Below are 24700 nucleotides of genomic sequence, written 5' to 3'. Positions count from 1 at the left end.
TCTCCATCGGAATTGTTCATAAATTTCCATTTCCGATGTGAATACATGTTTACAAATGTATGAATTCAGGGTTCATGTTGAGAAATGTTTATCAAAATCGGCATTTAGTGGGGAAATTTCCATACCGGAGGTTTGTCGTTAACTCATCAAAGTAGAAGAATAAATGAATGAATGAATATAAAAACAAATGACGTCATCAGATTTTTGTTTTTGCCGCCGTTCGTTACGTGTTTTAACGTTTCTGTGAGTTCCCCCCTCATTGTTTGGGAACAGTGAAAAAGTCTAACTAATTTTAGGGCTTAACCCACCAAAAGTTGCAAAAGGAACTGAACGATGCCACTGAAGACTGACACATGGGAAACAACCAAAAATGTTCATACACACTGCAAATGATGTGGTACATTGGTTACATTGTACATGGAGCATGCTTGAAAACTTTATCTTGTCCATTATCATTCAAATTCTTACAAAAACACGCTAATCAGATTCCGGACTAAAGAATAATTTGGTCGTCCCGAGTGACACAATTGGAGTCTAATCAAATTGGCGGCATAAGGAATAACTTCTTTTGAGGAATCCCCGCGATATAACTTGCATGGCCTCGCTATTCTGGAGATATTACCAAGCATACTCGCGCAACATCATTTTCATCTTCCGTGTGCACTGGCCACTGCATCACTAAACATGAGAATTTCACCGCCTCTATATTTTGCGCAGAAGCTGGACATGAGCTGGGTATCACCGCTTCAGTCCTATTCCTTATCCAATTTCCAACAGCTATTAGTGAGGTTTCGCAACCGCCCGGTTAGGCCCTTCGACGACGTTTATCTATTGTTCAGGTAATCTCACACAATAGATAGACGTCGTCGTAGGGCCTAAACGGGTCGTTGCGAAACCTCACTATTTACTCACGAAGGTCGACCTCCTTATGTCTTCCCTTCTTCCCGCAACCTTAGACACGCAACCATGATACACCCCTATCTTTTTCCACTCAGTCGATATGATCCACGCGAATATCGGAACGTTAACCCAACTTCAAATCGTTCCCCGTGCATTTATTTATAACTACCACCGACCGAAAACCATATGATCGAGATTGGCCCTGAAATCCCAAAAAATTGAAGTAATTTGCGATCCTCATCTCGGCCGCAAAATAGGCTAACCCGCGTTATCTACTGACTGTCAAGGGTTGGGAAGCCTAAAAATGTAGGAAATGGATACCCGATCAGTTTGTACTTGTAATTGCCTGATAAGGGCATCCTTGACTAGGTTGTGACGTGACGCTCAAGTTTATCAGGGGGATTTTTTAGGTATAGCATACGCTCTAATTTCACCAATATAAGACCACTTCTACAAAATCGACACATAGACCAGGATGTGAAGGCCTGGCCATCGGACACCTTTCTGTTACCAACCCCATCATCCATCTATTGTCACCAACAACTACAAGTGAGCCAAAAAAAGGGAAATTATCTGCCAGTACATGTATTTGGAGACCTTCATGGGAATATTCGATGAGTTTGTTTTGAGAGATGATTTGGAATGTGAGAACACTTTTCATGTATTTTGCAATGTTAGAGAGGTTCATTTTCGCTCGCCATATACAGGTATATACTGATTACTGTAGTGTATATTTTTGGCGTCCCGAATGTTAAGGGAAGTAATATCTTTCGAATTTTGTCCAATGGTTTGAATACCAGCCAACAAATTCGGACTAGGAAGCGTCTTATGATTTAGACGAATCGTCCATGTAACTCCAAGACATCCAGTCAATCTAAGGTAAACCGCCCATACCCTTATTTGTCATCAAGATAATTATGACTACTACATGAATAAACCATTTGCGAAAGGTCTCGTTACAGTATCTGAGCAATAAATGGGCAAATCGCCTAACATTATTGTGATATTTGGTGGCCATCCCCGATCATGTGCTTATCACGACCACGACTGAGTGCACTTAATCCGGTGCGATCATACAAAGATGGACCAATATGGGATCGGATGCATTTGCAAAATGGCCTAACATGGTTCTAGTACCGTATGTCTGATCATTGGTGCTGGTGCACTTACAGAGCACTACTCATCTACACGGATTACGCCTCCTCGTAGTTTGAAAGGTTATGACCCAGTTTCTATGGAAAAAAAGCAGAATACACTGCACTGGTATCTATCATTCTCGGCATGTCGTCATGATCTTGATACTGAATGGTAGGATCATCCAGCCAAAGAGTAGCTCAAAGGTTCCTGGAGGTCCAGGTCACTGACAAGTAAGCCTAGTACCCGTAAAGCTTCCAGTCGTTACGGAATATCGGCAGTTTTCGATTTCGCTTGAAATTGAAACTATGCCACTACGAGAAGACCTTAAAGCAGAAAATGTTCCGACAGTTTTAAGCAGCAACTCAAATTAAGGCATCACCTGAAGTGTGCTGTTAGTGACAGAGTTGTTAAAACAGCACTTCTCAGTCATTTGTAAGATGAGTCTCGTCCTCGAGAAACTTCTCAACATTTTTTAGGACTGTAATAAATAAAAAGTTCCAAAATGTATTTTGTAAGATTATGAAAAAGATAACTTGCGTACGTATTCAACGATGATGTGTTTATATGAGATTTTCATCACAATGATGTACGGGGGCATTTCATAAGTAAAATGTTTTTGGAGCCGGGGGCAATACACTTCATTCCAACTGCACGATGTAGCCTACTTCAACCTGCCCTTCTGATGGGCAATTTCCTAGTAAAAACGCATGGTGGATCGAGAAGGAAGTGATCTGTGGTCTTCGCCCAGTGTCAACTTATTCAGGAGCCTGAATGTTAACGGGCCCGGTCAGCCATAACGCTCATTTCCTTTTCGAGATAACTACATTTATGTTGCAAAATGCCGTAATCAAAATGTATCGATGGGCAATTAGCCAGGTATTACTCTTGGCGGTCTGGAGTTGGTTATTTTCATCTGTTTATCTGTGATGTCTCCCGGATGATATCAGCATCCGTCGTCTGTGAAGTACCTGGTCAAATAGGGAGGATGTCTCCCTAATAAAAATCAAAATACGAGACCTATTACATGTATAATATCATGTCGAAACCTGAGTTGCCTCTTTTGTTTCACCCTGTATGATTCAACTGATGCACAATTCATGTATACATTCTTTATGAGAAGGTTGCATGATCTAAAGGCATCCACAATGATTCATAATCGCAGAATTCACAACTACAAGTTGCACTGACGTAGTAAACAATCAAACCACAGTTGCATTTTGATTAGAGCCATTTCCTGAATCCGGACAAATATCTCCATCGCAATTATACATCCCATTCCCGACTTACTAATAAGACATCTTCCTATTATTGTCACATCTACATGAAACCCCCAATCTGACATCAGCGTCCGTCTTACAACAATCAGATCCGGTCCAACGCAGGCTTATAAGGAGACAGGCAACCTGTCCCACGCACAGACGCTGCAACACCGGATTCCCTTACGAACGACTCTGCTCATTTCCAAAGAAGACCCGTAACTTTTCAGGTAGGCTCCTTTTTCATTTCCTTCGCTTTGATTTGGTATCTGACCTCATGTCAAATGCTTCTACGGCTTCTTTAAATGTTCATTAAATGATAGGAGTTGGCGATTGCCCCGTCACCTTTGCGACAAGATGCGCCGTGGCAGGATAAATCTAACTACTTCTAATTGATACGATGCAAAATAAGTCTCGTTTTTTTTCATGTCCCTCGATCTGGTGCGCTGGTTGGTTGGTCCATTGTGCATTCACGGCAGCCCAAAACTAGTGAGGGCCTTGTTACTCGATGCAAGTGTAACAGAGGAAAAGCATCAAGGTCCAAGCGGGGATTACTCGGGACCTCTCGCTTATAAGGCCATCACTCTACCGACTGAGCTAAACGGAATTTCTCTCTAGCCTGGGCTAGTAGAAATGATGCCACCACTACACAAGAATCAGCATTCAACATCGATTCGCCGGCATTTTTGTCTTAAACAGTCTCAGTCAGTTCTATTTTATTTGGTGCTTTTACTTGTACAACCTGTTGTCGTATGCCATGTGATGGATATGTTGTCTATAAAAGAAAGAGTAAGATTCGTTCCAAAATAACCTCACCATCGATCGAGATATTTCCTGAAAAAAAATCATGTGATGTCCTTGTCGAGCCACCGCAGAAACATGATTTTTCAGAATATGAAATAATAAGATCGCGTGAATGGTTAACTGATACCAACGTAACGATAAATGCCGGGTTTTCCTTTTGATGCTCAATCGAGTGATTGTGTTTATTCCGTGTCACAACCAATGGGTGTTTTCTTTTAATCTTTCTTTTGATATTTCGATATCTGGTGTTATTTTCTTCATTCTACTTCATTGAAATGCAATTCACGCATCGCTTACCTTGTCTTTGACTTGGCCATTTTTGGAGTAAAGTAAACGCGAAGGTTAAATAAAATATGGAAATCGTGTCCCTTGTGCAATTAGTCAATGCATCGCGCTGTGTGCATGTAAATTTGCTGATTGTGAAGGGCGCGCTGGATAAAACTCATTTGAAGAGACAGAGGTTAATAGAAATTCCATTTGAAGCTATCGGGTTTTTGAATTTTGAATTTAGGTCTCCCCTACTTGGTCTTATGAGGACACAATCAGAACGAAAAGGCTTGGGAAGATCACTTTCATGACATTTCCGCACCTGGATACTCCTAAATTTTCCTTTCTGACTGGATGACCACTTATTGTTATGACAATTTTATCTGCTATCCATATTTGGTAACTCAATTAGATGATAAGTCCACTATTTTAGATCATCCTAGTCTATAATCAGTAATGGACCCCTGAGGGGACCATGCACCTGGCTGTGCTGGCCTCTTTTTGCGACACTTACCAATTAAGTGGGCATTTGGCCGAATGGTCGATTTATACCGTTGCTGCTCGGCAAAAGAAATCAATGACCACGGATTGATCTGTGCTGGTCAGTAGTTGGTGGCAGAAAAGAAGAAATTGTTATAGAGTCGCTCCTATAGACCAGAGTTTTCAGATTGGTATTCATTGGAAATATCCCTCTTTCAGTCCAAGTATTTTACATCTCATGCTTTTCACTGCCACTATGGAGTCTGATACATTGATATTACAAATGTTTCGAGCGAATTTGCGTCCATAAACACAGCACCACAGCAATGTTTTTTGTTGATTTGCCAGAGCCGCTGGAAAATAGGATGGACACAAATGGTGTAAGCTATTAAGGTGACATAATCCGATGCGCTTTGATATCGAACATTCGATCCAAACACGTACAATATCTGCTACCAAACAAAATATGAAAATCCTCCATAATATACATGTAGTGCGAATCGGCGCCTAGGGCAATATGTTAATCTGCGTCCATGATGGCCGGTGATGGTAAACAACGTAAAAGGGGTTAGCGGATCATCTGGTAGTAAGGCCGCAACAACCCTCGGGGCCACAGGATCAGCGGTCAGGCGACTAAGATTAGAAAATGGACCTGCACGTGTATGACCAGTAATGGCTTAATCAAATTCTTGACCTAATATAAGCAGTGTTGGTGAACCAATGATGAGTTCCCGTCGTCGCTGAGTTGTTGGCGGTTTTAAGATAGTTGTGGGTTTGTCGCTGTAGTGTAAACAATTGAAAGCAGAATTCAATGAATCGCTCCAGCAGTGGCTGCATTCTGATTTTAAATACTAGTATTCTGCAACAGGTTCAGATTAAACTTTTTACATGTACATTCATTGACATTTGCAAAATTTCTCCAAGTCTTTTTTGTGGGATTAAGGGGATTTTTTCCGATCTCAGAATTTTTCCAGGGTCAATCTCCTAGCATTCCTTGAAACGGGTTGCTTCCGCACTGGTATCATTGCCAGGACTACAAGTAGCGACGAACAAGTCATTTGTTGCTTTTTCTAGACTGAACATTCCCACATATTGACACGGTGGGTTTCCCAGTTCGTCGTCGACCACAGGTAAAGGCCACTTGGTAACTTAGTAGCGTGACTAGCCCACTAAAACAAGATAATGATACCTCCACAAGCGACCAAATCAGAAATCTAACCACATTGTGGTATCATTGTCAGGATGATCGATGAACATGGCAGGAGGGGCGGAAATGAAGATGTAACTTCGATCATCATCGGCAAATGATCAGTAGCGCTTTGAAGCAACAAGTGGATGGTTGAATTAGTCTCGAGATGGGGTGATTTCATAGGATTTTTGCTGTAATAGCCGGAACGGTTTGGTGCTGCTTGGCGTTTGGGGGTAGCGGTAAATTCATAACGTCATTGTTGTGCTTTGAAAGCTGTGCGGGCAGCATAGCATAGCGTCAATGACTTCATCAGTGAAGCTGCAATAGACTGAGGTGGTATTTGCCTTGTTGTCTCCGAACCAAAAGGCCCTAATTACTTCAGGGTCAGTAACATACAGAGGCAGAGACTGGTGTGAGATGAACATGGTCGCGAAGACAATGTCTTTTTCTCCTTTTCTACAATTAATAATACATGAATCATTTATCATCACTGTCAGTGCGTTACTTCTTTATTCGACCGACCATGTGTATATGTCATAGGAAAACGGCTAAGTGTATGATCAAAAGAAATACTACCAAGGTTTCCTTGAGGTTCTGCTTTGAACTAAAAAATAGCTTCAGGCATGTATCGTCCATTGTTACTGATATGATAAGAATAGCTTTAGCATGGATGATAGATATATGCATTCGCGATTATGACACATCTTGACTGCTGTTCAATCATTCTGCGCTATGTTAAGTCTAACGCTGACGAAGCAATGGTTTCTAACTTGATCGAGATATCCTGTTAACTGAGTTGCTTCTTGTGGCCTTGGTCTAACCCCGACACCCCAACACCAGCCGAGATTTCAGTCTTACTTAAACCCCCGAGGATTCCATTTTCTTACACAATTAATCATGGCAGCAATCCCTCAAACGATAAAGACGGTTCTCCCTCTCCAGTAGATGATACATATGGTAAGAAATCGACGCCGACATGGTTTAAAGGCCTACGCCGTTCGTTAAAATTGACATTTGTAATTGAATTTGAAAATTTCCAATTGACATGCGTAAATACACTATAGACATAAATGTCAGCATTGGCGTTTTGTAGACAGATATAAAGATACATGTACTATAAATATCAAGTTGTAGCATATTCGTATGCATAATAACATCACTTCGTAAGTGTGTCTGACAGCATTTTTATTTCCGAGACCACCAGTAATTACGATTGGCGAAACCCTTTAAGTCGAGGACTAACAAATAGTAATATCAGTGATCAGTTTCCGAGGCCAGATTGTTGTAGAGCATGCTGTTATTTATTAAGGGGACGTACATGTGTTTACAAGACAATCGAAGGAAGAAATTTGCGAAAAGTGAAATCCTGAATAATTGGTATGCTGTGGCGTAACGAGGAGCTTATAGCGGAGTCGATATGATCAAAAAATTTTCAGAATTTTGAACTGAAATATACATAAATTTAAAAAAAACACTTTTGGTTCATATCACGCAAAAACCAATTGATGGAACAAGGTGTCACAAAAAAACTGGAATGTCTACTAATGACAGGTTTCGATGGATTTCGGACTTCAAAGAATATCATAATTAGATATGTACTACCACATCGTTCGTCGACTCCGGGAAATCGCAGATGGTCTCCTCATAGACATCACACGAGACTGTAATGGTTTCGACTTGAGAAACTGCAGGTGATCATGACTCGAAATGATATTGGTGTCTAGCTGTACTTTCGGGTGTAAATGTGACGATAACAATACAAGCGATTGAATTATAAGCTGAAAACAATACATTTTGTACATTTTCACTTCATTAGCTGCTTGTTGTGTATACCAGTTCATCAGTGTTAAGTTTTTTGATGATGCCCTGCAATAATGATAATAATAATAATACAAGTCTTATATAGCGCAGTATCCGACCATTAACTGGCCGCTCAAAGCGCTTGATAGGCCTCTTTAAAAAGCAAATGTTTCAGTTGTCCCTTGAAAGATAACAGAGAGCTGCAGTTCCTAACAGTTGAAGGAAGTTTGTTCCACAACTGAGGGGCTCCAATTGAAAATGCTCTACCACCGACTGACATGACATTGGCCTTTGGGATAGACAGAAGAACGGCCGATGAATCGTACATGTATTGAGCTCCCCACATATTCTGGTCTTCCCCTTTGGCCGACAATTATCAGTCCTTTCATCACGATTTGATGTAACATACTGTTTTTTACAAGCTACGCATGCAGCGATATTTGTGACGGATGATTAACAATTATACTGTTATTAGCCGGCTAATCATTCCCTCCTTGACGTCACTTATGCCACATTAGTCAATGATTGTGTTAATAAGCAACATTTACTCATTTGCCCTGACTGTATTTTCGAACTAGTCTCGGCTAAGAGGCTTCACGAAGGTATGGTAATGTTTTCAAGGTTGTTGACGACGTCCTCAGAAATAAAGGAACGGTTGGACACCGCATGGTGTTTTTCATCCTTGGTATCCACTTTAAGTGGCTCAAAAGCTTTTAAGACTGACGTGTTTTTGATAAAATTACTTTTTTATTATAAATACAATTGAAACACTTTTTGAATGCATATCAAGTTACAATAAATTAGGAAAAGCAGCCTATTGTTAGAAAGTGGTACCAAGTTATAGACTGTTTGCTTAAGTATGGCTTTCATATATATTTATATGGGCCTTATATAAAGCAATAATAGGAAACAAAATTACAAACAAAGATAAGCGCTTCTAAAACAAGTGCATTCAGATCTTGCTCCCGAAGGCATGGTAGGTTGTGCCTTTCTGTTCCTTTTGACGATCGTCCAAAATCTCCTGTCTTAATCTAGCCGCGGTCAGCATCAGTAAGATACCCAGTAACATCATTAGAACAATCATGATCATGTGAAAAATGGCTAGCACAAGAAACACTGTGTGACCTCTTAAGTCGTATGGTTCAAAGTCTGATTTCACTTTTGATGTAAACATATGATGGGCGTTCACTAATTTGAAAATGACAAAGAAACAGTCACAGAATCCGACCATGAAGCTCGCAATGCCAAATAAAATTAAACAAGATGCGTGGCATATAAAACTTCGGCGTTTCTCGACGTGTTTAGAAAGTATATTCAAAGTCAGTGCTAAGAGTCCGCTGAGAAAGCTTGCACTCCCAACAAGAAACCCTTCAAGCTTTGCCAATGAATCTTCGTGTCTTAACATAGTCAGTACGCCAATGATTATCATGACGATGCCAACGAATAGAAGGCACGCTCCAATGATGATGGTTCGCTTCAGTAATGTCTTTAGTGGTTGTGTCTCCCAACTTGTCGGTTGGAGATTGTCTTCCTCCACTTCGATTAGTTTGGAGTCACCCGGATGAAGCATTTCTTCTGACTTGAATGTGTCGTAATCGGAGCTTCGCTTTGAGTATTCGTTCATAGCCATCTGGAAGAAAAAGTTAATGCGTTCAGGTTTAAATATTGTACAATTTCAAACACTTCATACATAACTTACCAGAAAGTACGTCTCAGTATTGTTTTTATAGTACATGTACACCTGTATAGGCAACGATTATTTTGATACTTTAAAAAATTCAACCTCACAGTTACGGGACATGCATCACATACCACGCGCCCTGTATACAAACATTAGATGACTTGCCCGGCCCCGTTAATTTCTACAAGACCTATGTCATTGTAGACAGATGAAGGCGACCAGCGGTGTCTGCGGAAGCCTATTCTCAAGCATATGATTTTGTTTTAAAGCTATCCACAGTATAAGTGTACTCAACTCGATGTTAAAGTATCATATCTTGTCAAGAATATTGACTTGGTGATTTGGTGAACAACCAAGAATTATAAATTTGCAAACTGTCCATCAGAAACAAAGAACTTGGCCTACCTTTTGTCTTTCTCTTTATGTGTCTAAAATGGTCTTGTCCGTTTCACATTTACATATCGAGTAACCACATACATGTACTGTATTATATCCGTCAGGTGCAGTGATGATCTGACTGGAAACTTTCGTCGCCATCTGGCAGTTTTATTCAGTATCCGATGAGTAGACCTCCCAAATATATCACATTGACGTCACAGATAGTGATCATCGGACTTTTGACACTGAACCCATAGACTCATCTCACATACATCTATGCCTTGCAAAGGTCAAACGTAACACAACGGAAATAACTGTCGGACTGGTCGGACTCGTTGCACATCAATTGACGTTATTACTTGAATATCATAATACGATTCCAGAGTACCACTCGAAAGTTGTACATATTTAGAGTAACTGCCCTGATTTATATTCGATTAGCCTGTTCTATTAAACAATCAGGGTCATGATGCCTCGTGATCGAGGCATTTCCTTTTTTGAACAACTGACACTAAATGCGTCACAACCAAATCACACATCTAAATTAATTTGCCCGGCGCGGATTTCGAAAAGCAAGTAGTACTGCGCAGCTCCCTCACAAAATTTGATATTTTTACGTCAGCGGTGCCGCCTTATTCATTCCAGTGGCCTTTATAATATTTCTACACCACCAGTGTATTTCTTCCTTGCTCCGAGAAGATTTCAAACTTATTCATAATCACCCAGAGGATCCCAATTCCAAACCATGGCCAGTGGTTTGGTTATCCTGCTTCAAATATTGAAATTGAATCATCAACCAGAAAAGGCTGACCAGGAGCCCATCTGTCCATTTCAATTTTTATCCCTTCAGCCAGGGATGGTTGCTACATTGTACATAGAATAAACAAATAAACATGATTTATTCGGAACAGATCGTTAAACAAACACCTCTTCAAAGATTTTTCATCAATTTCAAAAATTTTAGTCAAAGCTGAGATGAATTTTTTCCTTTTCGAAAAGCAGGATTTCTTTGCAAAGTTATTCTCAGATTTGCTGCAAATCGCGTTGAAAGAGCAATTTTTATAGATTTAATCAAGTCTCGCACGTTTCGTGTTGGTGGAATTATCCACGATTGTGAAGTTTTTCTGGTTCATTCAACTTGGCATCTGCAGTCAATGTGAAACAATTAGATCATTCAGGTTAAATTCAAATTCGATTTAGTCTTTGCAGTTGAGAATAAATCTGGTTTAACGAAAAAAAGTATCACCAATAAAGTAATGACTGTGACCTCTGTATTTAATTAGTGAGATACGCTGCCTGGCACATATTATTTGAAGAGTTTTTCAAAAGCTCAAAAACCTTTATTGCTTTGAGCATACTTTATATCATTGCTGTGCAGTGCACTCGATTGATGCAAACCTTTCAGGATATTGGGCACACCTGGCCTGAAACAACATCTCAACCTATTCCAAGAGAAATTATTTTTTTGGTCAGTGGTCATTTCTAACCATCCAAAGGAAAAAAATTATGATTTTGTCACATGGAAATTTGGTATCACCTTATGCCTTATTTTCTGTGACATTAGGTTAGTCTTTACACTTTCTGCAAAAATCACCAGCAATGAATCAAATTCACGAGTACTTAAATTTTGAGAGCGTGTTGATGTGGTGACAGACACATCATGAACCCACGATTTCGCCTGCAAATAATATACTGAACGCGCCATCATCACGGTATGCGAGGCTTCAAGCAAAATATATTTCATAACGCTCCATGAATCGAAAATATATATCAGTCATATCGATATTAGAAATAACTAATATGCATCATATTTAAAAAACAAAACGGGTTTTATTGAAGATGTATTCTACCTTGTTTCTCATTGTCTCGTGATTTGCTTTCTGAAGGTGCACAACAGAGGGACAATTCCTTGAAGGCCCACTTAGATGATGTTGGATAATGGGAAGTGCCAGTACGACATGTGATCCTTTGCATGCTGATCCGCCTTCATTGTCCCAGGATTATTGCTGCTCTTGTATCGATGACAATATCAATACAAAGTCGAAATGAGTCGCGTTCCTTGTTTACAGAATGATATTTGCCATGAAAATGGCTATAACATTTCCTTTTTGTTTCAGGACTTGTGACATTAGGAATCAGTTATTGCCAAAAGCAGGTTCATATTGTCACTGTATATTCTCACTTATCTCATATCGTATTGCATACAGTACCCTAAATTTTGCGTCAATATATCAATAATCACAATAGACGCTGGTGCTAACATGAACTCCTTTTGCGCATCTTTGTGGGGCCTGACACTGATGTTATGTCACACCAAATCAAAGGGTTCATGATGATGATCAGATTTCCGAATGCTTTGCCAGTGCCTAATTCTTTCACTTTCTGAGCCACGTTTTTTTACTTATCCAACATTTTGATGACCTATTTAAACCTCTCATTAAATGATTTTCTAGTCATGTATTTCACCTCAATTAATCAATGATGAAAAAAGAACAACAGTGTACATTGGATGCTATTGCTGTGTCGCAAAACTCGTAATTGTCACGTTTTCCCGCTGAGTATTTAAACCAGAATATCTGTGTAATTAGGCACGGACGGCAGATTTTAGGTTTGCAGTAGCCTATATTATTTTATTCTCAGCGATGGGTTTCGCCTAAATGGTTCTGGAGATGTGCGTGTCACCGAAGATAGAGAAAAACGATACAGGTCAGGCCAAAACATTTTATCATGACCATCGGAGAATTTGATGTCCCCAACCCGTGGCGTTTGTCTATCCAAATTGAGCGTGAATGACATTTAACAACCATGTGAATATTTTGGGATATGGCCTGAATATTGAGAAACTGTCCTATATCGGCGAAAGTAGAGAACGTTTTTGGTGGTTCGGTTAAATAAATCATAATTGCTAAATCTTCAGTGATTTGGTAATCTTGAATGTAATCGGACGCAGAGTTACATGTCCGGGTGTGTTTAACAGGTTCCACGAAGAGAATCGCCTCATCTTACTATTTTGTAATAGAACAATAATATCTCAAGTTGCTTTTAATTATACCTCCTCCATTGGGGTGACAGTGGCCGGGCAACTCTACCCTTGGGACAGTCAGACAACGGGCACCCCTACATGTACAAAAGGTCACCGGAAATAATACTTGCGACATGAAACATAATAGTCTCTCATGTCGAGTTTATCCTTTGCCGGTGTGCAAGGGATAGTAGTCCTAGGGCTGATAGTCCGTGTAACAATAGCCCGCATTGCTAAATGTTTTGGTTAGGGTTAGCGGTACAATTATTATAGATCATGCTGCTTAATTGGTCAAATACAATGCTACCGGACTATGACTCCAGGGGGACTATATCCGCTGTCACACCGGGAATCTCTGAGAGGTACTGATAGCCGTGGCCTCCATAGAACCATGTACGGTCATCGGCCAGCATATAGGCCCGGACAGTTTTTCAATGGGGACATTTTCTTTTCTACACCGGTTAAGGTACATTGAACACTCTAGAAGCTGTTTCGTGGAGGTAAATGCTATCAATATTTCCCTGGTGACTCTTTGTTAAGACTGTAGAATGTTCAAGATCAACTCATTAGTATGGTTTGCTAAATAGATTTTTAATTGGACGCTGACCTAGCGCGTTTTGTTATTGCTTGTCTACCTCTATTCTAATTAGACAACGTGGGAGTAACTTCGCGCCTTCATTATTGTCGCAGAAACTTCGTCATTTTGTGAGACTCGCTCTAATTAATCAGTTTTAAATTTCTCTCGTGTCTTCACGAACGATTTTGAAGGCATTGTAATTAGTAGGTGTTCTACGCCGGGTTTGTGCCCATCATCAAAATACTCGTACGAAAAAAATCAGAAATTTCCGAAGTCGAGCTCTATCGTTCTTGGACCGCGGGTTACACAAAAAATACGTTCGCGTTATGCTAACACCAGGCTCTCTCCAACCTCTCTCACACCTCTTTCCAAATCTATTGCTGGATTTCTTCGCCAATAAAAAGACGTAGTTCATGCTTTTAAAGATATGACGCGTTTTAAGCGAAAAAAATCGTCTCACAGCAGAATAGGTTGCGGTCTTGAAGACACACGACAAACATCGACATGATATGTTTAATACGCGTCAGAGGAGAATACATCCTCACCGAGGTTTTTAAAAATTAAGCAAAATTGAATTGCTCCTATCATTCATCATTAAATATAATTACCAAGTGAAGATTAATGCATGCGCTAAGAGGCGGGCGATTAACAAATCCACTGACGTCACGCACTCACGGAATGACTACGTCACGGAAACTGAGCAGGGTGTGTATAAAACCGGGCGGCGGGGATACCACCCGCAGATTGACTAAACTCGGCGTGCGGTAACTTAGAGGGACATGCTAGTAAGATCCTGAGACTAATTCTACGCTATTGCAATAACCGGAACGCTTAACTCTACTTCTCATCTTCGGATTTTATTTCTTCAACAAGTTTCTAACTAAAAATCAGGTAAGTTTGACTCACTTCTTCTCATCGTTCAAATAACTTTTTAAGGACGATGTACTGGCCGGCGAACGCCGATCTTTCATTTTCTTCAGTTCGTTTTTATACGTCTTCTGTATTTAGTTTTTTTCTGAACGTGGTTCATTCGTTCTTAATTTAAGACATTACTCAGCGCTTATGCATGTTGTGACAAAGGACACCCATCATTCAATAAAATCACTTCATCGATTATTGATAAAATTTTGAATAAGATTTTTAATGGCCTTATCATTTTGTTTTCATTTCTACCAAAAGTAACAATTCAGGATAATTTTCAGAGAATGTCGTGGCATCCGATAGTTTAGAGCAAGTACTTCCTTTTTTCGACAGTGATCTCATGCACCTTTCAAAAGGCCGATCTTTTTATGTAGTTGAAGCGAAATCTTTGCATTACTTATGCTGGTAACATTATACTTTGTACCAATAGCTAATAGCGTTGTCTCATTTGGCCTGATCGTTGGTATCTAATCTGTACCAAATGCTTCGAAAGAGTAAAAAAAGGCTGTTTTTCATGCAGATTTAGCTGATGTGTTTAGACACTTTAGGGTTGCATCAAAATGACGTCAACACTCAGACAAACTTGACATTATGTCTCTGCCACAGCAAGACAATAGCCTAGTGATACTTTTGCCCAAAAATGAACACAGATTAGTATTAGGGTTTCTCGTCCGCTAAACAGCGAATGTCGTTCAAGATTAGCCCAACAACATTCCAAATCCAACAGCTGTTTTGAAGGTTAACCAACTGGCTTTACATTCAGTTATCGCCGCTGCGAATTTTTTCTCATTTTAAAAATTGGTTTTCTCCTCTGGGGATGGATGTAACATTTTGATTAGAATATGACGACTCCTCGGGTCTTTATTTTTTCCAATTCATCTGCAATCTGAATCTCTCTGGGATAGAAACCGGTAAATAAAATTATAACGCAATATGTGCTATAGGCTACAAGTTACTAGCGAAATCTCGGGCTTTCCACATGTACATATGTAACTGGGTCAAACCACCCGATGCACTTTGAAGTCCGAGTCCGAGTCGTGAAGGTCGGCATTCAGTCCTCCGCAACCCGACCCTTACCGCGGGTCCAAAATCCATATACTTATTCCTATTTCGGCGTCGGTCTCGAAACATTGTCAGTGGGGTGTCTTTGATCAAAATTCCTATTTCGGGGTCGGTCTCGAAACATTGTCAGTGGGGTGTCTTTGATCAAATAGGTGATCACTTTACCAGTCTAAGTGTGGAATCAGATGTCGATCAACATAAACAAGACGCTGAATGTTAGATATAGAACCCCGAGTCCCACCAATCTGAATTTGATTTCAACAGGTGGGTCATTTTCAAAATATGAATTCCGAATTCTGACCGCAGGCGTCCGCACCCATTTGTGTGAGCATCACTGACAACGGAATAGCAAGTCAAGTTACCAACATGCAGTCAGCCTAACCGTACTCGTCGAAATGGGGCCACCCCATGGCGGCTAACAGAGTTAACAGAGCCAGGGAATTACGTAAAATGTCCCACCCAACGTCAGTATGCATAAGACGCATAAGAGTCTACCCTCCGCAACGTAATGCAATTGTATGCTTTAACTTCGTTGATGGTAGGAAGCTTTCCTGATGACAACGAAGTGACAAGGGACTGGAAACAGCCCTTTACTTATCCACTAATAGATTTGCACAGCGTTTAAGCTTTCACATGGGACCATTGAGGTAACCACATAAGATAATGTGATCAGGGGAATTTGGCGAGTTTTATGAGATCAGTTCCCGATCGGTCCGCTTGGGCGAATAAGACTATCAGTACCTGTGTATGACATGTTTGTTATGTTCTGTGTACTTGTATATACTTGAACTTGTCAAAATGCCAGTTGTGTTAAGGCAAATTTGATGACCAAGACAAAGTTCACATAGTCATGTCTAATCGCATCAAGGCGAGATATTGCCGACAGACGCATGGGCGCCACCTAAACGCCGATTACATGCCGCTTTATCACAAATACATGTATATGTATTTTTATACAAACCTCTAGCATTAACCATGCCACTGAACATTAGGACCTCAAATACAGGGTGTCAACAAAAATAGGCACCAACACAAGTTCAAGTTAATTTCCAAGCTCATTTTGTGGGTTCAAATGATACATATACCATTATTTTAAGCTAATTCGACATGAATGTCATGGACAGAAGTTTTTAACTTGTCTATCTGATATGAACAGTCATAATTCGAATAAATGTGCATTTACAGTCTCTTGAAAACCATCAAAAGTCCTTTCAAGCCGTTGAAATAGTCAACCTGGGAAATCTCTTGGGATTCTATCACTTTCTCCTCTTTCATCTGCCTGATGGCATTCATTAGTTTGTCCTTAAAGAACGGATGGTCGAGGTAGGCCTCCCTCATCACGTTTATTACGAAACCACCTGAAAAGGGAAAGGAGCATGCAATTCATTTTATGGAATCTAAGAATGGACGACCCGCTATCATTACAATTAGGTCTTGATTATTCAATACTTGTAACTATGTACTGTATATACTTTGATCTAAGCCACTTGAGATTATCTGTCTTACAAATTACGTTTGTTACATTATCATTTGAAAAAGGCGAAGTATACTGATTTTATTCTTGGCCATTTTTCTACATTACTTGTTGTGTTGTTTGTATATACATTAGGGCGACATACCATGAAGAATGAAATGAGCCGCACATGGTGTCCATAACAAAGGGGATTAAAAGCATTAAGATCTCAACCAAAAACTCAATGTACAATTACACTGGGCCTTTCTGTACAAAATTGAAGTAAAAGCATTTACTAGACTTTATACATATCACCCATTGTGTATTGAATGACCATTCTTCCATTGATATCGGTGATGACGAAATAAATTGAGTGATGTCACGGAGGAATCTCCCAATGAGAGGACGCGCTTCATTTGCCTCCTAAACCGGAAGAGACCAAATGTACGCTAGTATCACTTCGCCACCGTTACAAATGGCGGGGCTAGGAGATGTGTATTGGTGCTTCCCATTTACCTTTCTTGACTTTGTTAACCATGTCTCTGAGGCCCTCTGCCGGGATGTGGCCTGGTACGAATCCTCCTGCACAGCAGGCTACGTCATAAGCACCTAAAACAAAGATGTGGGCCCATATACAGTATAATTTTGAATATTCTGAGGAAAATAGAGAGAGAACGTCAAAGTTTCTTTATGGAACTTTGAACTTGGAAATTTTAGGTGGTCTTCACTGCTTTGGTTGTCGTGCCTGGGATGTCTCGTGGGGTGTTTTGGACTCGCCAAATGCTAAAATCATGCTGCTAGCTACGTGTAACTTCGTCTAGCTGTTCAGTTTTCCGCTCCAGACGGGTGTCCAAACCTTCTGAAGTAATGTACCTCTTGATCTATTTGACCTGGTCCTTAATTGTTTCAGGTTCAGGTTCACTCATTCCTGGTAGAGTTAAAAGGTGATTTACAAGTGCCGCGTAAATGAAGAAGTACGGATTTGATGACACGACAGAGCTTCGTAGTTCGCTCATCGTCGTTCGTAGGGATTGCAAAACCTGGACAGTGTCAGAAGGCCAACCATGTACCTAAAATATATAGGAAGTGACTACTTGGCAAGCCCGGCTTACCAAACAGCGACTTTTTCTTGTCCTGAATGGAGAGCAGAACTCATTAATATTAAAGTAAAGTCTCCAGCTCGCCAAACGGGGTAGATTTTTTACCTGTTTGGCAAGCCCGGCTGGCCGAACAGGGTGGCTTTTTAGTGCTGTTTGGCAAGCGGCTCTCCAAACAGGACAAAAAAAGATGCCTGTTCGGCGAGCGGCTTGCCAAATAGACCCGGCCAAATATATAACATCGTTCGTGTAACATACCATCTGGTGCCGCAGCATTAGTTGTGTCATCAAGGTACACATTGAAAAGGTGCTTGTAGAATTTCTTGGATTCTGAGTAATAGAGCATCTCCTTGTTCGGGTCCAAGCCGTCAAGATTAGAAAAGCCTCTTGAAAGTAGCTGACGTCGGCAGAAAAGAGAAAAATTACTGTTGGCTGATATAGTCTATAGTTTTTACTGGACGGTTTTTCACGCACCAAAAACTACAGCGATTTGTGTTATCTACAGTCTACAGGTCTGTCGATTTGTGCGGCAATCCTTGACTCGCGGAGAATGGATACCACCGCACAAAAATTAACTCCGATAGGTCGGCATCGGCAGTCTGGTGCGCTGTGGTTTAATCAACACCTGCAAGCATGGGACGTATCTAGTGCGTAACAGTGGCTGCCTGGGTGCCACCCAAACGAAACAAAATATCATTACCTCCTCTGCCGCTTTTCCAGTACCACAGGCTACATCAAGAATTCTTGCATCGTGGTCATTTCCGAGGTATTTTTTGGTCGCCTCTGCCAAAACCAGGGGACCGCGGTAGAAATCATCACCAACATGCGACTTAAAGATGAATTACAAAACAGTGAACATATTCCCACCCTTGAAAGTGGCATGCACATTCTTTTTTGAAAGAGCTCAATGCTGCATACTGATTTCAAATACTAGCCAAAGTTTTGATGCCAAAAGCCATTGGCCTATACACTTGAGGTCATTTTCGTGATCGAAGTGGTCAATTTCGATTTGATTGACAAATTGAGGTATCAATTCCAATGTGAATGACTACAGGCCCTTTGCCAGTTACGTCTGTATATATAGGGCCGGGAAAAATGAGCGATCTTTTCAAAAGAGGACAGGCTCGAGATCTTTCACCATGAAAACCTATTGTAAAGATGGTTTGCTTTACCGGCTCGAGGTGGTATAGGCGTATTTGGTAAAGGGCCTATTCGCCCATCACCAAAATGTTTGCTCAAATGTTGAGCTGCATCAACAAAATAAGATATACCAACCTTTTCATAGAGTTCAACGTTTTTTGAATAAAATTCCATAGTCATCTGTAAATCAGCATCAGCATTACCTGTGAGGGGTCCGAGGACTTTAACAAATTCATCTCTCACAGTGGACATGGCTTCTCTTCCTGAAACAGCTGTCATCCTGTTATTTTTATAAGAGTATGAGCTCAGTTCCACTGGTGGAATGTCACTTGTGGAATACAGAAGGCCAGCTGAAATGAGCATAGCCCATTGTTACTAAAGGGTATTTCAATGCGAATCGGCTATTTTTTAATGGGCTATACATGTACCAGTCGGCATTAATATGTACACTTGTCCACCCTGTGCAACAAGAATTGAGCCATTGGAATATTCCTGTTAGTATAGCTCTTTTCATGACGGTCCAAGAGCTTTGGAGCTCATGTTTGTAATTTTATCTCATACCGATGAAAATAAAGTTTATCTTATCTTATCTTATCTTATCTTATCTTATCTTATATGAATAGTTGTAAATGTATACAGTGTAAGTATGTGTACTTCGTTAGACGATGGGCGGTCAATACGTGGGTAATAGCCAAGTGTGTTGCAATTTATCAATCGCATGGACAACCAAAAGTCCATGCCATTCATACGTTGCATATTCCGCCCCAAAGGCCTATGACTGGCTATCGGGCTCCTTTTTGACCGACGGTCATTCAACTAAGTACTGATCAGACTCAAACATACACAGGATTTCACTTATTGGACGATAATGGATAACCTTCCTATTCAGAACACCTCACTCGTGGGCACCAGTGCCCAGCAGTCCCATAGGTGTCCGCAATAAAAAGAGGTTGGACTGTAGATACATGTACTCAGTATCAAAAACATCTTTTTTTGTAAAATGACCATTTTCTGATGATTCAACTAAACATGTAGCATGTCTTCAGACAACTTAAAGCTCTCATTATTCTTGAACTTCAGAAGAAGAAGAATTTGTAGAAGGCCTTAGCAACGAACTTCACTCGCGGGTATTGGTCGCTCCATGAAGTTGCTATCGCTATATCTCACATATACAGACTCAATAGTTTCTTAGGTCTATGAAGGGCTCAGGTTGAATAGCATTCCGCGAAGTTACTATTTATAGCTCACTATGTCATTTGAATAAGATATTGATGACGTTTTAGTCACGTGACAGTCGGACATCGACACTTATTTCGACGCATTTGAGCTTATTTCAAAGTCAATTATCTTTGACCCTGCATTGTTTTTAGCATGAATGATACCACAGAGTCAGAGAGAGAAATATTCAGAACAATTATGTAGTATTTCCAACACTCGGACATGTGCCAGATTGAATCTAACTGCCCTAGTTAGAAAGCCTGAATCCATTACGAAAACGCATGTTTGTCCGACATTGCCTGTAATTCAGCGATGGGGAAATAGAGGGCAGCAGCTGCAGTGACGTCATCTTCGCGGAATGCTATTCGAACTATTTCCCTGATACAATGCATCTTCGGGACACAATATGCAGCGAATTCGATCATAACGGCATATGATGCCCAAAGTGATATCATAATGGACGTAAAAAAACCCTTACACCTGCTGATACACGTATGATATTATACAAGGATGATATTCTGCCAACAAAGGTAGAACGATGTTGAGCTGGGGTGATATTGAGCTGACGTTATCGAGACCTGGGGCGTCCAGGAGGAAATATGAAAAGTCCCTTGCAAAAAACACTCTTTATTATATTGATTTCTATGTCTCATCCAATTATTATTGTCTGTAGAACTACATTCCTTAGTACTTTCACTTCTTACCCTTTATCAAGCGAAGAACAGAGATCTTATCGTTATGTTATAATGTTATAATAAAATGCTTTGACTTCAGGATAAGATATCAGTAATGTTAAGATGATATAGTTGAAATACGATAGCCCGGTGTCGTGATCTCAAGCAAACATTTCAAAGGCAAAATTATTCCGACTCCTCGTTTTGAATGTGTAAATGCTTTATTAAGGGTTGATATGATGCAGTGTTTGCTGCACCCAGCGTTCCAAAACGAGGGTGATGGGAAGCGGAAGTGTCATCACAAAACGCCAATCCAACAGCGGGTATTTATATGATTTAATAATCTCTGGGGCCGAGCTTGGTTTTCATTTTATGCCTTACATTGACGTCAACTGTCACGTGACTCAGGAAATATCATGTTTCCGGCAGATTGAAATTCGACCAGCAAAAATCTCGCATAATACTCAACATACTGTCATAAAACTATTTGATTGAGGTATTTTCTGCATGCTAAAAATACTTTTTGAGACACCCGATACACAAAAAAGATGTGTCAAAATAATCACACCGCAGGTAATGGTTGTAATAGAGGTGATCATCGAGAGCCTGATACTCCACGAGGAATATGACCACTCTAGTCCTGAGCGAAAGTTTGATTGCAATTCTTTGTCAATCTTTGATCAGAGGTCGCACAGGGAGAGTCAATTCTCGGATTCCACGCGTGATCGACACCTTGACAGTGGAGAGATCCATTTGAGGAAAAAACGAGATTGGCATTTCCGGAATTTCATACCAGTAGCGGACGTTTGTTTGATGAGGTATTAATTTGTGACACGTGCTAACATTGGGGGATAAAGTGTCCTGGTCTAACCATTCCGTCCCCGCGCCTTATCTGTGTGAAAACTCATTTTCGGACTTTTCCATCCCTTGAATATACATTTCTGTTGCTTAGCTGATATGTGAGTAGCGCCTCATCACAAATAATGCGTCGACTTTCCCCGGTATATCGCTTTGCGGCACCCTTCACAGCAACTTAAATGGAAACGAACGAATAATGGTGTTTGACAAAAAATCATTTGAATAACAGAAATACTTAGCATCTGTTGGGCGATGAGAGAGACCCGCTGACAACCAGGGGCGTTCAATTTTTAGATTATGTTTATTCCCGTTAGGCAGGCCCTTGGTACTAGTAAGATAATGATAAATTGAAATTATGATTGAAATTGAAATTGAAATATTGGTTTCTAAGATGGCGAAAAGTGCAGCTACTCTACATCACATCAAAGTTTAGGTTCTATTGTTTCCATGACTTCAATAGTGAACAAGGTTATCTTGAAATTGTTCTCCTCCTATCTCATTATTCATCTCCCATGTCTTCAAAGAGCAAGATCGTGCGATCATCGCAATGTAACATTTGGGTTATCACAGTCGTGATCCTGTCGTCATCCAGTTTTCATTGTACCATCGGTCATCTTCTCAATATCTCTTGGCCATCCCTCAGAACAGACACAGAAGCCCCGCGCCGAATGATCGTGGCGTGCAGATAGTCTCAGAATCTTGCCATGGCCATCTCCACATGAACTCCCCTTCGCGTGCGTCAAGTCATAATCTGTCGTGAGCAAACCGTCATCAGATCATAGTGCAGACTTACATGTATGATAACCTTTCAGATGGGACTAAATGCCTCTATGTTTTCTGGTGGACTTAGCAGCTGCCCGATAGGCGACCGATAGCTGGGCAGGATCGACTTTGTAAAGATTTTGAGATCATTACTGCAAGGCCGTCCATGACCAGGTGAACCGAACAGTAGCAGCCCAAACATTTTTTTCCAAAGGTCGTTTCAAATTCCATATTGTAGTTTGCCTCACAATAACAATGTAGCCAATTGCGCTTCAGAGCCCAATGCGACGCGGGCATTTATACGTTCTCTCCGGATTCTACTTTGGAATTCACCCAGCTTTATGAATTTTACCGGCACGGATATTGCACTTTCAAAGGTGTCATATGATTGAGTATTCAATATCGCCAAGCACTCGCCCATTCCTGCATCAAACATCACATTGTGATCAACAAGCAACCAAATTATCCCCAAATTATCAGGTAATCAACATGCAAAGGTTCGCAAAGAAATACGGCCACTTCTCGGTTCACTTTTTCGCGGGTGATAAAATTATCATCAGCTATTCCGAACTCACTCGCGGAACGGTCTCGAGAGTAGAAAATGGTAAACTGAATTACAGTTGATGGCGCCGTGATTTGAGAACGATTCAGCCTTTAAATGATCACTTGTGTGTCACAAGTAGAAAGTAATTTCTGAATATGATGCGTTGAAATTCTGAGCATTATACTAGGTAAGACCAATAATCGATCATTTTGTGACAATTACTGTATTATTTTCTTTCTCCTCTTCAGAAAAAATACATATTGTAACTATATTTACCAATATGAAGAGTACAAATACATGCATTGCATTTTTGGTATGAACAATTACTAACGATTCGTGAACCACCTGGGTTCTCAAAAAATGTCGATCTTTTTTCCATATGTACTCGATCGATACGGTACCCATTCGCTTAAACACATGTTCGTACAGGTAGTAGTATTTGAATGAAAGAAACCCATGAAAATCCGACGCTTAAGCTTTTTTAAAGAAAGTGGTGCCCTTTCACATGTTAGTCATTCTGAAATTCCAAAAGGCCGTGGCTATTCGTACCGTGACAGGGCCGGCAGGCCTGGCTGGAAGTCAAGGACCCTCCCCACACCCGGAGCTAGGAGTAAAGGCACTTCCAACACTCGTCACAAACAAACACCACCTCAATCATGAATTAGGCCTACTTTCCTTACCCACCATCACCCATGTCACCACGGTGCGATCTATTTATTCACTCCGTATTATTCGCACCATCACGGTACGGTACCTTTCACCGTAACGGTGTTTCTGACGGTGCGAATAGGTCTGTCTCATAACAGAACGTTAGGGACGGACGGGAACCAAAATCAACGTCCATGGACGCGTAGTAGGATTAATCTAATAGGCCTTCACATGTCACGTGGAGTACGTTTGCGTTCAAAGTTCTGAATGGAGGCCGGCCATGTAACAATGATCTTTGGTGACATGATTAGACACGCATTGAAAATGACCAATAAAATATCATTCCTTTGTCCGAAATTGAATTGATTATTGATAACATTTAATTGCCATGGTTTGTGTTGGCCAGCAGTCGCTTGGCCTCGCGCTACTTTCACCATGGAGAGAATTTGGATGTTTTTGTTCGCTGCTCCGCCGCCCATACCACCGCCACCAGTTTTGCTTACACCAGCATTTCAGAATTTAGAAGTGCGTCCGCCTCTGTTGCCTCCAAGACTTGATGAAGTTCTCACCAATCAACCAAATGGTCCATACGGTGGTAACGACGTCTTTACTAGGATTAGAAACCACCAGATAGACTTTTGGTATCTATCAGGTGAGACAGTGGCCCCTTCCAACACCTCGTAGAGGACATTACGCCCCTTCTGGAAAACGGGCCAGGACGGTACCGAGATCATTTGCTGTCGATGGAGAACCGTTTACTACTTTTTTTCTATTGGATCAAGAAATATCCGGACATTGTTGCGATGAGTGCAATGTTTGATATCAGCAAGCA

General features: G+C 40.7%; 1 protein-coding gene across 1 annotated transcript; it reads right to left on the bottom strand.

Annotated features, from left to right (window-relative positions):
- Nucleotides 1-16510: 16510 nt before the first annotated feature.
- LOC135500490 (uncharacterized) lies at nucleotides 16511-19710 on the bottom strand. The gene is made up of 5 exons (XM_064792007.1): nucleotides 19300-19710; nucleotides 18725-18853; nucleotides 18283-18421; nucleotides 17444-17536; nucleotides 16511-16832 (listed from the first exon to the last, which is right to left on the bottom strand). The coding sequence occupies exons 1-5, from the start codon at nucleotides 19525-19527 to the stop codon at nucleotides 16654-16656; spliced, it is 768 nt and encodes a 255-aa protein (XP_064648077.1). The 5' UTR covers nucleotides 19528-19710; the 3' UTR covers nucleotides 16511-16653.
- Nucleotides 19711-24700: the final 4990 nt, after the last annotated feature.

The sequence above is a fragment of the Lineus longissimus genome, chromosome 16, assembly GCF_910592395.1.
Source record: "Lineus longissimus chromosome 16, tnLinLong1.2, whole genome shotgun sequence".
Classification (NCBI taxonomy): Eukaryota; Metazoa; Nemertea; class Pilidiophora; order Heteronemertea; family Lineidae; genus Lineus; species Lineus longissimus.
This window is presented reverse-complemented; position numbering and strand designations above follow the sequence as displayed.

Coding starts and splice junctions, on each gene's coding strand:
- LOC135500490 (XM_064792007.1), bottom strand. CDS start 19,527: ATGCTCATTTCAGCTGGCCTTCTGTATTCCACAAGTGACATTCCACCA. Junction 18,422..18,724: donor CTGGAAAAGCGGCAGAGGAG/GTAATGATATTT, acceptor TGCCGACGTCAG/CTACTTTCAAGAGGCTTTTC. Junction 17,537..18,282: donor TAATGCTGCGGCACCAGATG/GTATGTTACACG, acceptor TCTTTGTTTTAG/GTGCTTATGACGTAGCCTGC.